A 13,095-nucleotide genomic window follows, 5' to 3' on the forward strand; every position below is an offset into this window, starting at 1 on the left:
CCCAAGTGCTTAGTACAGTGCTCTGCACACAGTAAGCGCTCAATAAATACGATTGATTGAACTCATGTCTGGGGCCTAGTGAAAAGAACCTGGTGTTGGGAGTCAGTTGGATGGGTTCTAATACTGGTTTTGTCACCTTTCATTCAATCTTATTTATGGAGTGCTTACTGTGCGCAAAGCAGAGCCCACACCATGCACGTATGACCATGAGCAAGTCACTTCACTTCTCCCCACCTCAGTTTTCTCATCTGTAAAGTGGGGTTATAATACCTGTGCTCCTTGCTAATTAGACCGTGGGTACAGGGATTGTGTCCGACCTGATTATCTTGTTTCTACTTCAGAGCTTAGTACAGTACTTGGCACATAGTAAGCACTTAAAAAAATAGTACACTTACTATGATCATTGATTATGATCCTCAGTTCATGAGCTCTTTTCCCTCCTTTGATTCCTTCTGAGTTTGTCGGAGATTCTTGCTGACCCATCCAGATGAGCAAAAACGACTGTGGGAGGTGGAGGCACCAGGGGACTGGGGCCAGCGTCTGAGCATCTGGCTAAAGATCCAGCTGGAACAAGGCTGTCAGACGGTGAGTTAAAGTGAAAAGTATGAACTTTTGTCTTGTAAATTTAATTGATTGGAAAGTGAGGGTTAATTACTGCTGATGAAATCTCCTAACAAAACAAACCCTCCTTTTATTGTGTGTAGTAATGGAAAAAACAAATGAGGGTTCAATCCCGTCACGCTTTCAATTTTTAGAAACAGACGCATCCCCTAGACAACCAAGGCTTTGGGACAGAGGGCCAAAATTAGAGCCCAAATGAGATGTTTTTAGGATTAACATATGCATTAACACAGTCATTAAAGTTGATGTAGACAGCAGATCTGGCCCAGGGGAAGGTAAGTTTTAATTCGTCTCAATGGTGATCTAGGGTGTTTAAATGTTTTGCTGCTTATCTCTCCCTGGATCACATCATTTGAGCCAGGTGGATTATTGGTTGCTATGAAACATCCAGGAAATCGGGCCAGCTGGATTTTGGTGTCTCTCAATTGCAAAGTGCTGAAATTGGGTCAAGGAGATGGGAGTGATTTCAGCAGATTTTTCATTTTCAGCAGGAAGTCTTTGGCCTTTGCATTGCCCAAGGTCGTTGACACAGTTGGCATCCACTGCTGGCACCAGAGGAGACTGTGTAGGAATTGACATACTTGGAAGGAATTATGGCTGGCCTTCCACTATCTAAAGCCCAGTGCCTCAAGCCTTTTGGTCAAAGAGGGCTGTATGGCTTTGTAATAATGGCAATGCCTTGCTCTGTGAGGACATATAGAGTTTTAGTGAATATTAATTGGCTCTTGTACCTTCCCTGTTGACACCTGAAATGTAACATGTCCAAAATAGAACTCATCTTCCAACCCAAATCCTCCTGTCTTTCCCATCATGTAGAGAATATCACTATTTCCCTGGTCTCACAAGTCCACAACCTTGACATTATCCTTGACTTTATCTAATTTGACCTGCATATTCAGTCTGTCACAAAATCCTGTCACATCTACCTTCAGGATCTCTCTAGAAACTGTCCCTTTCTCTCCATCTTAACAGCTATCACGTTAATCCAAGCACTTATCATACCACTATGGCATCTGCCTCCATTCACTCCCCACTCCAGTCCTTTCTTCACTCTGCTGCCTGGATCATTGTTCTAAAAAATCATTCTGTGCACATCTCCCCACCTCTCAGGAAACTCCAATGGTTGCCCATCCATCTCCACATCAAACAGACACTCTTTAACAATGGCTTTAAAGCACTGAGATAACTCTTCCTTTCCTACTTAGCCTTGATCATCTCCTCTAGCAATCGGTTGTATTTATTGAGCACTTATTACCAATAATAATTATGGTATTTGTTAAGCACTTACTATGTAACAGGCACTGTACTAAGCCATTAATAATAATAATGATGGCATTCGCTGAGTGCTTACTATGTGCCAGGCACTGTTCTAAGTGCTGGGGTAGATACAAAGCAGCATGGCTCAGTGGAAAGAGCATGGGCTTTGGAGTCAGAGTCTATGGGTTCAAATCCCGGCTCTGCCATTTGTCAGCTGTGTGACTTTGGGCAAGTCACTTAACTTCTCTGTGCCTCAGTTACCTCATCTATAAAATGGGGATTAAGACTGTGAGCCCACCATGGGACAACCTGATCACCTTGTAATCTCCACAGTGCTTAGAACAGTGTTTTGCACATAGTACGCAATTAATAAATACCATTATTATTATTATTATTATTATAATACAAATAATCACTCAGACACAGCCCCTGTCCCACATAGGGCTCACAGTCTTAATCCCCATTTTACAGATGAGGGAACTGAGGCACAGAGAAGTTAAGTAATTTGCTCAAGGTTGTACAGCAAACAGGTGACAGAGCCAGGATTAGAACCCAGGGCCTCCTGACTCCCAGGCTTGAGCTCAGAGCACTGTACTAAGTGCTTGGGAGAGTACAGTGCAAAAATGTTGGTGGACACATTTCCTGACCACATTAATAATAATGATGATGATGATGATAATAATAATAATAATAATAACGGTATTTGTTAAGTGCTTACTATGTGCCAAGCACTGTTCTAAGTGCTGAGATAGATATAAGATAATTAGGTTGTCCCATGTGGGGCTCCAGTCTTAATCCCCATTTTACAGATGAGGTAACTGGGGCACAGGAGAAGCAGCGTGTCTCAGTGGAAAGAGCGTGGGCTTTGGAGTCAGAGGTCATGGGTTCAAATCCCAGCTCTGCCAGTTGTCAGCTGTGTGACTTTGGGCAAGTCACTTAACTTCTCTGTGCCTCAGTGACCTCATCTGTAAAATGGGGATTAAAAGTGTGAGCCCCCCCGGGACAACCTGATCACCTTGTAACCTCCCCAGTGCTTAGAACAGTGCTTTGCACATAGTAAGCGCTTAATAAATGCCATTATTATTATTATTATTATTATTATTATTAAGTGACTTGCCCAAAGTCACACAACTGACAGTGTCGGAGCCAGGATTAGACCCATGACCCCTGATTCTCCACAACATCGCCAAGATCTGCCCTTTCCTCTCCATCGAAACCGCTACCCTGCTGGTTCAATCTCTCATCCTATCCCGATTGGATTACTGCATCAGCTTCCTCTCTGGTCTCCCATCCTCCTGTCTCTCCCCACTTCAATCTATACTTCACGCTGCTGCCCAGATCATCTTTGTGTGGAAACACTCTGGGCATGTTACTCCCCTCCTCAAAAATCTCCAGTGGCTACCAGTCAACCTACGCATCAGGCAAAAACTCCTCACTCTCGGCTTCAAGGCTCTCCATCACCTCGCCCCGTCCTACCTCACCTCCCTTCTTTCCTTCTACAGCCCAACCCACATCCTCCGCTCCTCTGCCACTAACCTCCTCACTGTGTCTCGTTCTCGCCTGTCCCACCGTCGACCCCAAGCCTGCGTCCTCCCCTTGGCCTGGAATGCCCTCCCTCCGCACATCCGCCAAGCTAGCTCTCTTCCTCCCTTCAAAGCCCTACTGAGAGCTCACCTCCTCCAGGAGGCCTTCCCAGACTGAGCCCCCATTTTCCTCTCCCCATCCCCATCCCCCCCACTCTACCTCCTTCCCCACAGCATTTGTCCCCACAGCATTTGTATATATGTTTGTACAGATTTATTACTCTATTTATTTTGTATTTTACTTGTACATATTTACATATTCTACTTTATTTTGTTGATATGTTTTATTTTGTTGTCTGTCTCCCCCTTCTAGATTGTGAGCCCACTGTTGGGTAGGGACCGTCTCTATATGTTGCCAACTTCTACTTCCCAAGTGCTTAGTACGGTGCTCTGCACACAGTAAGCGCTCAATAAATACAATTGAATGAATGAATGAATGATTGCCAAGCCCATGCTCTTTCCACTAAGCCACGCTACTTCTCATAATAATAATAACTGCGGTATTTTTGTTAAGTACTTACTGTGTGCCAGGCACTAAATTCAGCCCTGGGGTGGATACAAACAAATCCATTTGGACACAGTCCCTGTTCTGCATGGGGCTCACAGTTTCAGCCCCCATTTTCCAGATGAGGGAACTGAGGCCCAGAGAAGTGAAGTGACTTGCCCAAAGTCACACAGCAAACAAGTGGCAGAGGCAGGATTAGAACCCATGACTTTCTGACTCCCAGGCCCGTGCTCCATCCACTATGCCATGCTGCTTCTAGAGTTCTTAGTCTAGAGGGGGAGACACAGTGATATAAATAGATAAATTAAAGATATGTATATCAATGCTGTGGTCCTGAGGGAAGAGTGAATAAAGGGAGCAAATGAGGGTGATGCAGAAAAGAGTGGGAAAAGAAGAAATGAGGGCTTAGTCAGGAATGCTTTTTGGAGGAGATGTGCTTTCAATAAGGCTTTGAAGGTGGGGAGAGTAATTGTCTGTCAGAAATGAAGAGGGAGAGCATTCCAGGCTGCAGGCAGGATGTGGTTGAGAGGTCGGTGGTGAGGTAGACCAGATCGAGCTACAGTGAGTTGGTTGGCACTAGAGAAGCTAAGTGTGAGGGCTGAGTTGTAAAGGGAAAGCAGCAAGGTGAGGTAGGAGTGAACAAAGTGATTGATTGCTATAAAGCCAATGGTAAGGAGTTTCTGTTTGATGCAGAGGTGGGTGGCTAACCATGGGAGGTTTCTTTATTATTACAAGTTAATCCTTTATTACCAAAACTCACTGAGGTTCTCTAAGTATTGAGTCTGAAGTTTAGATTCTCACTGTTTCACTCCCTCTGCTAATTACTGTATGATTAAGTTCAAGAAAAAGAGTTTCTTTTCATTGTGGTGTATTGAACTCTCCCAAGCACTTAGTACAGCGTTCAGCACACCGTAAGCACTCAGTAAATATGTATCATTGACTTCAATTCACTTTTGAAAGGTCTCCACCTACCACCTTATAATAATAATAATAATGATGGTATTTGTTAAGTGCTTACTATGTGCAAAGCACTGTTGTAAGCACTGGGGGGATTCAAGGTGATCAAGTTGTTCCATGTGGGGCCCACAGTTTTAATCCCCATTTTACAGATGAGGGAACTGAGGCACCGATAAGTTAAGTGATTGCCCAAAGTCACACAGCTGACAATTGGCAGAGTCGGAATTTGAACCCATGACCTCTGACTCCAAAGCCTGTACTGTTTGCACTGAGCCACACTGCTTCTCGTTGTTCTGACAATCAGCCTGACAGTCTGAGAGTCATTTCAGGTTGTCCCCATGTTTGTGATGTGTGGTCTGAAAGACCAATCAGAGATCAGGCCACTGAACTCACTTTCTCTGTCCTCAATGAGTTTTTCACAGTGATATATTATTTTTTTTTTTTTCTTTAGCCTCCAGTAGTTCCTGCCATTCACTTGAAGATATTCAGGGCCTAAGTGCTCCCTGACTTGTAAATCCCATTGGTACATAAGTTAAATTCATATCCTAATTATCCCTCTCCTGGATCATTTTATGCTTTACCAACAAGAGGTGTGATCCTTCCTTTGTTCCTGGTTATTAGGTTTGGAATTTTCTGCATTCAAGTGGTGTAAAAATAAAAATACCATATAGGACTTCCTCCAGAAAAACAGAGCAGTTTGTGCTGGAGGATGTCCTATATGGAATTGTTATTTTTACACCACTCGAGTGCAGAAAACTCCAAGCTATATTTTAAGTAGAAGAAATATTCAAATATTTTTCTTTACATTGTCATATTTATTGAGCACTTACTGTGTGCGGGGCACTGTACTAAGAACCTGAGAGTACAATATAACAGTAAACAGACACATTCCCTGCCCACAATGAGCTTACATGTTTAGGCAGTCTCACTTTTGCTCACTGAAACAAATATGCTAAATTTTATGTAAATTGATACAACTTTGATTGCCAGTCACATTTGAGTTAAATGTTCCCTAAGCATTATAAGGCTTTCCAATCCTCCTGAGTGAGGAGAATGTGCAAAGAGATGTCACTTTTGTCCTTAAACCTGCGTGTAAATTTTTGGAACTGTGCCTATTCAACGGTGCTAGACTGTAAACTAGCCTGTAGGCAAGGAACGTATCTACTAATAAGTAGTATTGTACTTTCCCAAGCTCTTAGTACAGTGCTCTACACACAGCAAATGCTCAATAAATATAATTGATTTATTTAATGTGGCACAGGCTGTGACTTGGGTCAGGGTTGAGCTCTGGGAGTGCAGACTTGTACCTGGCCCGAATCAATCGATCTTTGGTATTTATTTATGTAGATATAGATTAATTTATTTAAATTAATGTCTCTCTCCTCATCTAGACTGTAAGCTTGTTGTGAGCTGGGAATGTGTCTGTTTATTGTTGCATTGTAGTCTTCCGAGCACTCAGTAAGCTCTCAATAAATATTGAATGAATGAAAATTTATTGGGCACTACCATGTGCAGAGCACTGTATTAAGTGCTTGGATGAGTACAACAGAGTTGTAGATACAGTCCCTGCCCAGAAACAAGGAATTTACAGTCTGGAGTTTGAAGTACTGGGTGGAGCTGGTGCAGTCTGCTATTTCTTCTGAGTGGGGAGGTAGCCCAGGTGTAAGGTGTCCACATGTTTTGCTTTGTTGTCTGTCTCCCCCTTCTAGACTGTGAGCCTGTTGTTGGGTAGGGACCGTCTCTATATGGTGCCAACTTGTACTTCTCAAGCGCTTAATACAGTGCTCTGCACACAGTAAGCGCTCAGTAAATACGATTGAATGAATGAAAATGAATGAAGGTGTTGTACACAGTTGTGTGCTGGTTCCTGAAGGCTCCTGGGTCTTGTAGTCCTGGCATGCACAGGGCTTGCATATGCAGAAGCACCATGGCGTAGTGGATAGAGCATTGGCCTGGGAGTCAGAGGGTCATGAGATCTAATCCCAGCTCCACCACTTGTCTGCTGTGTGACTGTGGGCAAGTCACTTCACTTCTCTGACCTTCATTTACCTCATCTGTAAAATGGGGATTGAGATGGTGAGCCCCACATGGGACAGGCACTGTGTCTAATTCAATTTGCTTGTATTCACCCCAGAGCTTAGTACAGTGCCTGGCACAAAGTAAGCACTTAACGAATACCATTTTTATATACACAAGGTGGTGTCCTCGTACCCATTGCCACCTCTCAGAGATATCCTTCTGCTTCACTCGAGAACAGAACTAGGAGAACATAGGCCAGTTTAAGCTTGTGGCCCTTCTGAGCCCTGGACCACACCAGTCCATGGACTGAGCTGGGTTCTCCAGTAAGGACCAAAACATCTGACTGTTTTCTCTCTCCAACTATCAGATTCTTGCATTTGGGAGAAAGTAGAGAGAAGGATCTGTTCTAATGAAATTTAATGATATAAATGAACTATAGTGAAAATACATAGTGAAAACGCTGAGAAGCAGCGTGGCTCAGTGGAAAGAGCATGGACTTTGGAGTCAGAGGTCATGGGTTCAAATCCTAGCTCCACCAATTGTCAGTTGTGTGACTTTGGGCAAGTCACTTAACTTCTCTGTGCCTCAGTTACCTCATCTGTAAAATGAGAATTAAGACTGTGAGCCTCCCGTGGGGCAACCTGATCACCTTGTAACCTCCCCAGCACTTACAACAGTGCTTTACACATAGTATGAACTTAATAAATGCCATAAAACACATGTTTATTTGGTAGTAAAATGATAATAAAAGGAACTTCTAAATACTCTGCATTTATGATCCAAAGCTTATTAGAAATCTTTTTGTTTCTGGATTAATGTGAAGAAAATATTTAATGGTCATCTTCAGAGGAAGAAACTTGGCTGGTAATAAAAAATGAGGGATGTGTTCATGTGTGTGTGTGTGTATGTGTGTGTGTGTGTGTGTATGTGACCATAATTCTAAATAATTACCTTCAACTGGTTCCACCTGGACTGATCACATAACTGGGTATTTTCCCCAAAATTCTAATGAGAAAGTAAGGTGATGGCATTTATTAAGTGGTTACTATGTGCAAAACACTGTTCTAAGTGCTGTGGGAAAGATACAAGCTGATCAGGTTGTCCGATGTGGGGCTCACGGTTTTAATCCCCATTTTACAGATGAGCTAACTGAGGTACAGAGAAGTTAAGTGACTTGCCCAAAGTCACCCAGCTGACAAGTGGCAGAGCAGGATTAGAACCCATGACCTCTGGCTCCCAAGACCTCGTGCTCTTTCCACTGAGCTACGCTACCCCACTTAAATTTAGGTCTCAGTAGATGGGGTGGAAACATTACTCTTGTACTGTGAGTTTCAATTTTTATAACAGTGTCTTTCTGAAAAAGCCCATACAAACCCAGCAACTGAATTTAGAACAATTTTAAATAACGCAGTACATGTTTTGCAAGGTAGTGTGGCTTCACCTAGTGGCAACAGTGGTAAACTACGGTTTTTATATTTAAAATTATTAGTGTTAATATTATCAGTACAATTGCATCAAATCAATATTCCACATCCATTTTTTATCGAGGCTAAAGGTCACACAGCAGACAAGTGGTGGAGCTGGCCTCATGGGATTGTTAATTCTTCAGCTGTAGATTCAGAAGAGACACTGGTCATATATTGCTGTCAACCTAAACACTGTACCTCGATTCATTCATTCACTTGTATTTATTGAGTGCTTACTATGTGCAAAGCACTATACAAAGCACTTCAAGAGAGTACACTATAATAACAGGCACATTCCTGCCCACAACGAGCTCACAGTCTAGAGGGGAAGACAGACGTTAATATAAATAAATAAATAATTACAGATATATGCATATTTATGCATATATGCCGTGAGGATGGGAGGGAGGATGAATGAAGGAGCAAGTAAGAGTGGTGCAGATGAGAGTTAGAGGAGAGGAGGGCTTAGTCAGGAAAGCCTTCTTGGAGATGTACCTTCAATAAGGTTTTGAAGTGAGGGATAGCAATTATCCAACCGGCTCTTCAAGTGGGACTTTGGTGACAAGATGGACAGCCTGCAGTGGGAGCTGGACAGGCTCTCCAGGCAGCGGTGAAGAAGGGGCAGCTGGAGCCGTGGGGGGGGGGGGGGGGGGGGGGGGGGCTGGAGGGGAGGCGGGAGGAGGCCCCCCGCCTTTCTGGACCTCCCAGTGGCATCACTGGGAGAAGCAGCGTGGCTCACTGGAAATAGCCTGGGCTTTGGAGTCAGAGGTCATGGGTTCAAACCCCGGCTCCGCCAATTAGCTGTGTGACTTTGGGCAAGTCACTTCACTTCTCTGGGCCTCAGTTATGTCATCTGTAAGAAGGGGATTAAGACTGTGAGCCCCCCGAGGGACACTTGATTACCTTGTAACCTCCCCAGTGCTTAGAACAGTGCTTTGCACATAGTAAGTGCTTAATAAATGCCATTATTATTATTATTGTTATTATTATTATTATTATTATCCAATATGAGGAGGGAGGGCGTTCCAGGCCAGAGGTAGGATGTAGGTGAGAGGTCAGTGGCGAGAGAAATGAGATGGAGGTACAGTGAGAAGGTTAGTATTAGAGGAACAAAATGTGTGGGCTGGATTGTAGTAAGAGAGTAGCAAGTAGAGGTAGGGAGGGGGCAAGGTGATTAAGTGATTTAAAGCCAATGGTGAGAAGTGTTTGATGTGGAGGTGTATGGACAACCACTGGAGTTTCTTGAGGAGTGGGGAAACATGGTCAGAACATTTTTGAGGAAAAATCAGAATGGAGTATGGATCTGTGTTGCCACCAACTCCTTGCCCGTGTTCTCTCTCTGTCTAGGACCCCCTCCCACCTTCATATATAACAGACTGCCACTCTTCCCACCTTCAAGCCTTATTAAAATCACCTTTCCTCGAAGAGGCTTTCCCTGACTAAGCCTTCATATCACTTAACTCTCTGCCTTCTGCAACACCTCTGCACTTGGATCAGTACTTTTTAAGTGTTTGATATCCACCCCACCATCATCTCGACAGCACTTACGTTCATATTCATATGTTCATATGAGAAGCAGTGTGGTTCCTTGGAAAGAGCATGGGCTTAGGAGTCAGAGGTCATGGGTTCTAATCCTGGCTCTCCCACTTTTCAGCTGTGTGACTTTGGACAAGTCACTTAACTTCCCTGTGTCTCCATTACTTCAAATGTAAAATGGGGATTGACTGTGAGCCCCACGTGGGACAACCTGATTACCTTGCATCTCCCCCACACCCTTAGTGCTTCGAACAGTGCTTGGCACATAGTAAGTGCTTAACAAATACCATTATTATTATTATTATTCATAATTTATTTTAATGTCTTCTTCCCCTAGAAACAAATTGAAAGCTCGTTGTGGGTAGATAATTTGTCTACCAACTCTATTGTATCGTACTGCCCCAAGCAACTTTGCACATAGTAAGCACTCAATAAGTACTATTGATTAATTAGTTGAGAGCAAATATTACACTGTCGTACTTCCACAAAACCCCAGCGCATCCTACAGAAATTCCCCACTTTGAAAAATGGGTCAATTTTTCTTCACAGAATACCATCATCCAATTTATTATTATTATTATTATTATTATTATTATTATTATTATTATCATCATCATCATCATCATCATCATCATTATTTTTAAATGACATGGGTGAAAGAGCAGAAGAATAAAAATGTGTTGTGGAGATAAATGCTTTCTTAAGGCTTACAAACGTATCAATCCCTTTGATAGATCCACCATTGCCTTCAGGGAAATAACTACATTGTTTCATTACAATCTTACATTCAGGGAGTAGAGCTCATCAAACAACATCAGATGAGAAAGAGAGCTGTCATGCAAACAGATCTCAAGATGATGAACACAGACAGATAATGGAGAAATGAATAAGGTACACTGATTAATTTGTCATTTTATGATTTCTGTTTTTGTAATTATGATGCCCTGATTCTGAAAGACTGATCCATAAACAACGAAGGGTTTTACCCTGGCACTGTGCCATTGATTTACGTTCCTCATCTCTATTACATGGGGAGGCTGTGGTCAGAAAGACCATTATAATTAAACTATTCATGCTTCTGTTTTCTAAGATTGATAAGCCATTACCACAGTGGAACAAAACAAATACCCTTGGAAGTCTGTAATAATGCTATAAACCCTGGAATATCAAGAAAGTATGAATCTTAAATTCTATCTGGACTGGATACTTTTAATCAAATAGAAGCAAGATTTGGTTGCTGTGTAGATAAGATTAGTTTCATCTCATCAATTTTTCATTCTATTAAATCCTTGCATTGATCAAAAAGTCAGTAAAGGTGAGCACCCGTACGTCTAGAGTAAGGATGGAATGGAATCAAGGTACAAACTAGCACTGAATCTGATTTTCTGCTCAAGTCCTGAAAGATGTTGCCCTGCAGAGCTGCTTGCCCTATTTTAGTAGTTTGCATTGGCCAAGACATTCTCATATAGGGTAATTTTTGATGTACTCTGATGGTAAGAATGATAAGGATCGGTATGACAGAGTTTATTTCTCTTAGATATCTGTAAATACGCTGTGATAAGAAGTAAATTGAATATGCATGGCAAACACTTTCGACTCACTGGTGAAGTGAAAATCTTTGAGTATAGGGCATGGAGATTGATCTAATCTCATGCGCAAGACCCAATTATCTTTTAAAGTATTAAGATCTTCTAAGGCTAATCTAGTGTCTAAAAGGGAATTTTCCAACTTCTATAGTTTTGTGTACACAAATAAAACATGACCTGTTTTCAAAATGTTCAATTCACAGCCACATTGGATAGATTTGTTTTAGTTCTCTCCCCAGTCTGTGATGACACATTATCACCATTATTTTCAATGGGTTGCTACTGTTGACTGGAAAAATAAATTTTGAGAGATACAAGGCTGTGTATGATGGAGGTGTCTGACTTTGTTTACCTCTTTGGAGATTGAGCCTATAACTGCAAAATTGGATTTTTGAACCAGATGCAAGTTGGATTTTTCGTCTGTTACTTTTTTTGTAAAGTCTTGTTATAATATTTGATTGAAATTCTCTGTTGTGTATTTTCTGTTTCCAGAGCAAAGGTAGTAGGAAAACAACATAAGAAACAAAGAATAGCTACAAGCTTATAGTAAGGGAAGGCAATGAAGTCACCCTGAAGTTAGCCGAAGAAGAGGATTTTAATCAAGATTCTGTTAATACTCCACTTGGCCAGAACTCAAAGAGGAGTCCAGAAGGAGCAGCTCTAACTGACTATGTGGATGCAAAACATATCAGGCCCGATCCTTAATTTATTATATAATCCCCCCCCCCACCAAATATGACAGAATAAAATCGCTTACACCTCAAAAACCTAGCAAGAATTGGATTGTTTCTTGATGAGAAACTGTCTGCATCTTTTCTTCTCTTCCTCTGATGTTTTGCTGATTTTGTCCATTTGCAAACAAATTATTACATTGGAGTAGGTACCTCTTTTCCCCCATGTATAAAATGATTTTAATGGGCTGTAGGTGAGGTTTAGCAGGAAGTAATTTGGAATTTATAGGTAATGATGTAAGAAAATATTTATTTGGAAACCTCTTTCTTGTTAATACTGGGGAAAGCACCAGCTCATGAAAAGTTAGTCAAATTAATACAATGACCTTTTTCTCAAAAAAGACCACTTTTACAAATTTTTTCTTCAGTAAACTTTCCAAAAAAGAAACAGTCCCACATATGTTCTCTCCTTGTTTCTGTGTTCTGCCATCTGTCTAACTCAAAGTGTAAACCTACTGGGCAGGGTTTGCTTAGAATATGTTTTAATTTTTTTGGCCATTGTTGGCACTAAATATGTGGTTTTATGATGATAATACTAATTGCCTGGCTTTCAGGGAGTAAAGTATCCACTGAGAGAGAACTCCTACATAATTCTCTTGTTCTCTGTTGTGAAGGTAGATGAACAATTTTAGATCAACAGTTGGCAGAGGGAGTTTCCTAAATGAACCTGAGGACATACAAAGATATATTTCATTTCTCTGAAAAACAACTACTTTGCAGATAAACAGTTTACTCCTCTTAGAATCAGGTTTCATGCCAGCAATAATAACAATTCAGACTGTTCTCCTCTCCTTCCCTCCCCCAGAGAAGGCTGAATTCTGCCCTGGTAGGCCA

At 41.8% G+C, this 13,095-nt stretch overlaps 1 protein-coding gene across 1 annotated transcript in view; it reads left to right on the plus strand.

Annotated features, from left to right (window-relative positions):
* Positions 1 to 12,297, plus strand: part of LOC119928836 (protein FAM169B-like) — a 42,660-nt gene extending 30,363 nt beyond the window's left edge. The window contains exons 7-9 of the mRNA XM_038747350.1: positions 458 to 585; positions 10,736 to 10,835; positions 12,023 to 12,297. Of these exons, the coding sequence (XP_038603278.1) occupies positions 458 to 585; positions 10,736 to 10,819 (212 nt within the window). The 3' untranslated portion in view covers positions 10,820 to 10,835; positions 12,023 to 12,297. The remainder of the gene's footprint in view (positions 1 to 457; positions 586 to 10,735; positions 10,836 to 12,022) is intronic.
* The last annotated feature ends 798 nt before the right edge of the window (positions 12,298 to 13,095 follow it).

The sequence above is a fragment of the Tachyglossus aculeatus genome, chromosome 5, assembly GCF_015852505.1.
Source record: "Tachyglossus aculeatus isolate mTacAcu1 chromosome 5, mTacAcu1.pri, whole genome shotgun sequence".
Taxonomy (NCBI): domain Eukaryota; kingdom Metazoa; phylum Chordata; class Mammalia; order Monotremata; family Tachyglossidae; genus Tachyglossus; species Tachyglossus aculeatus.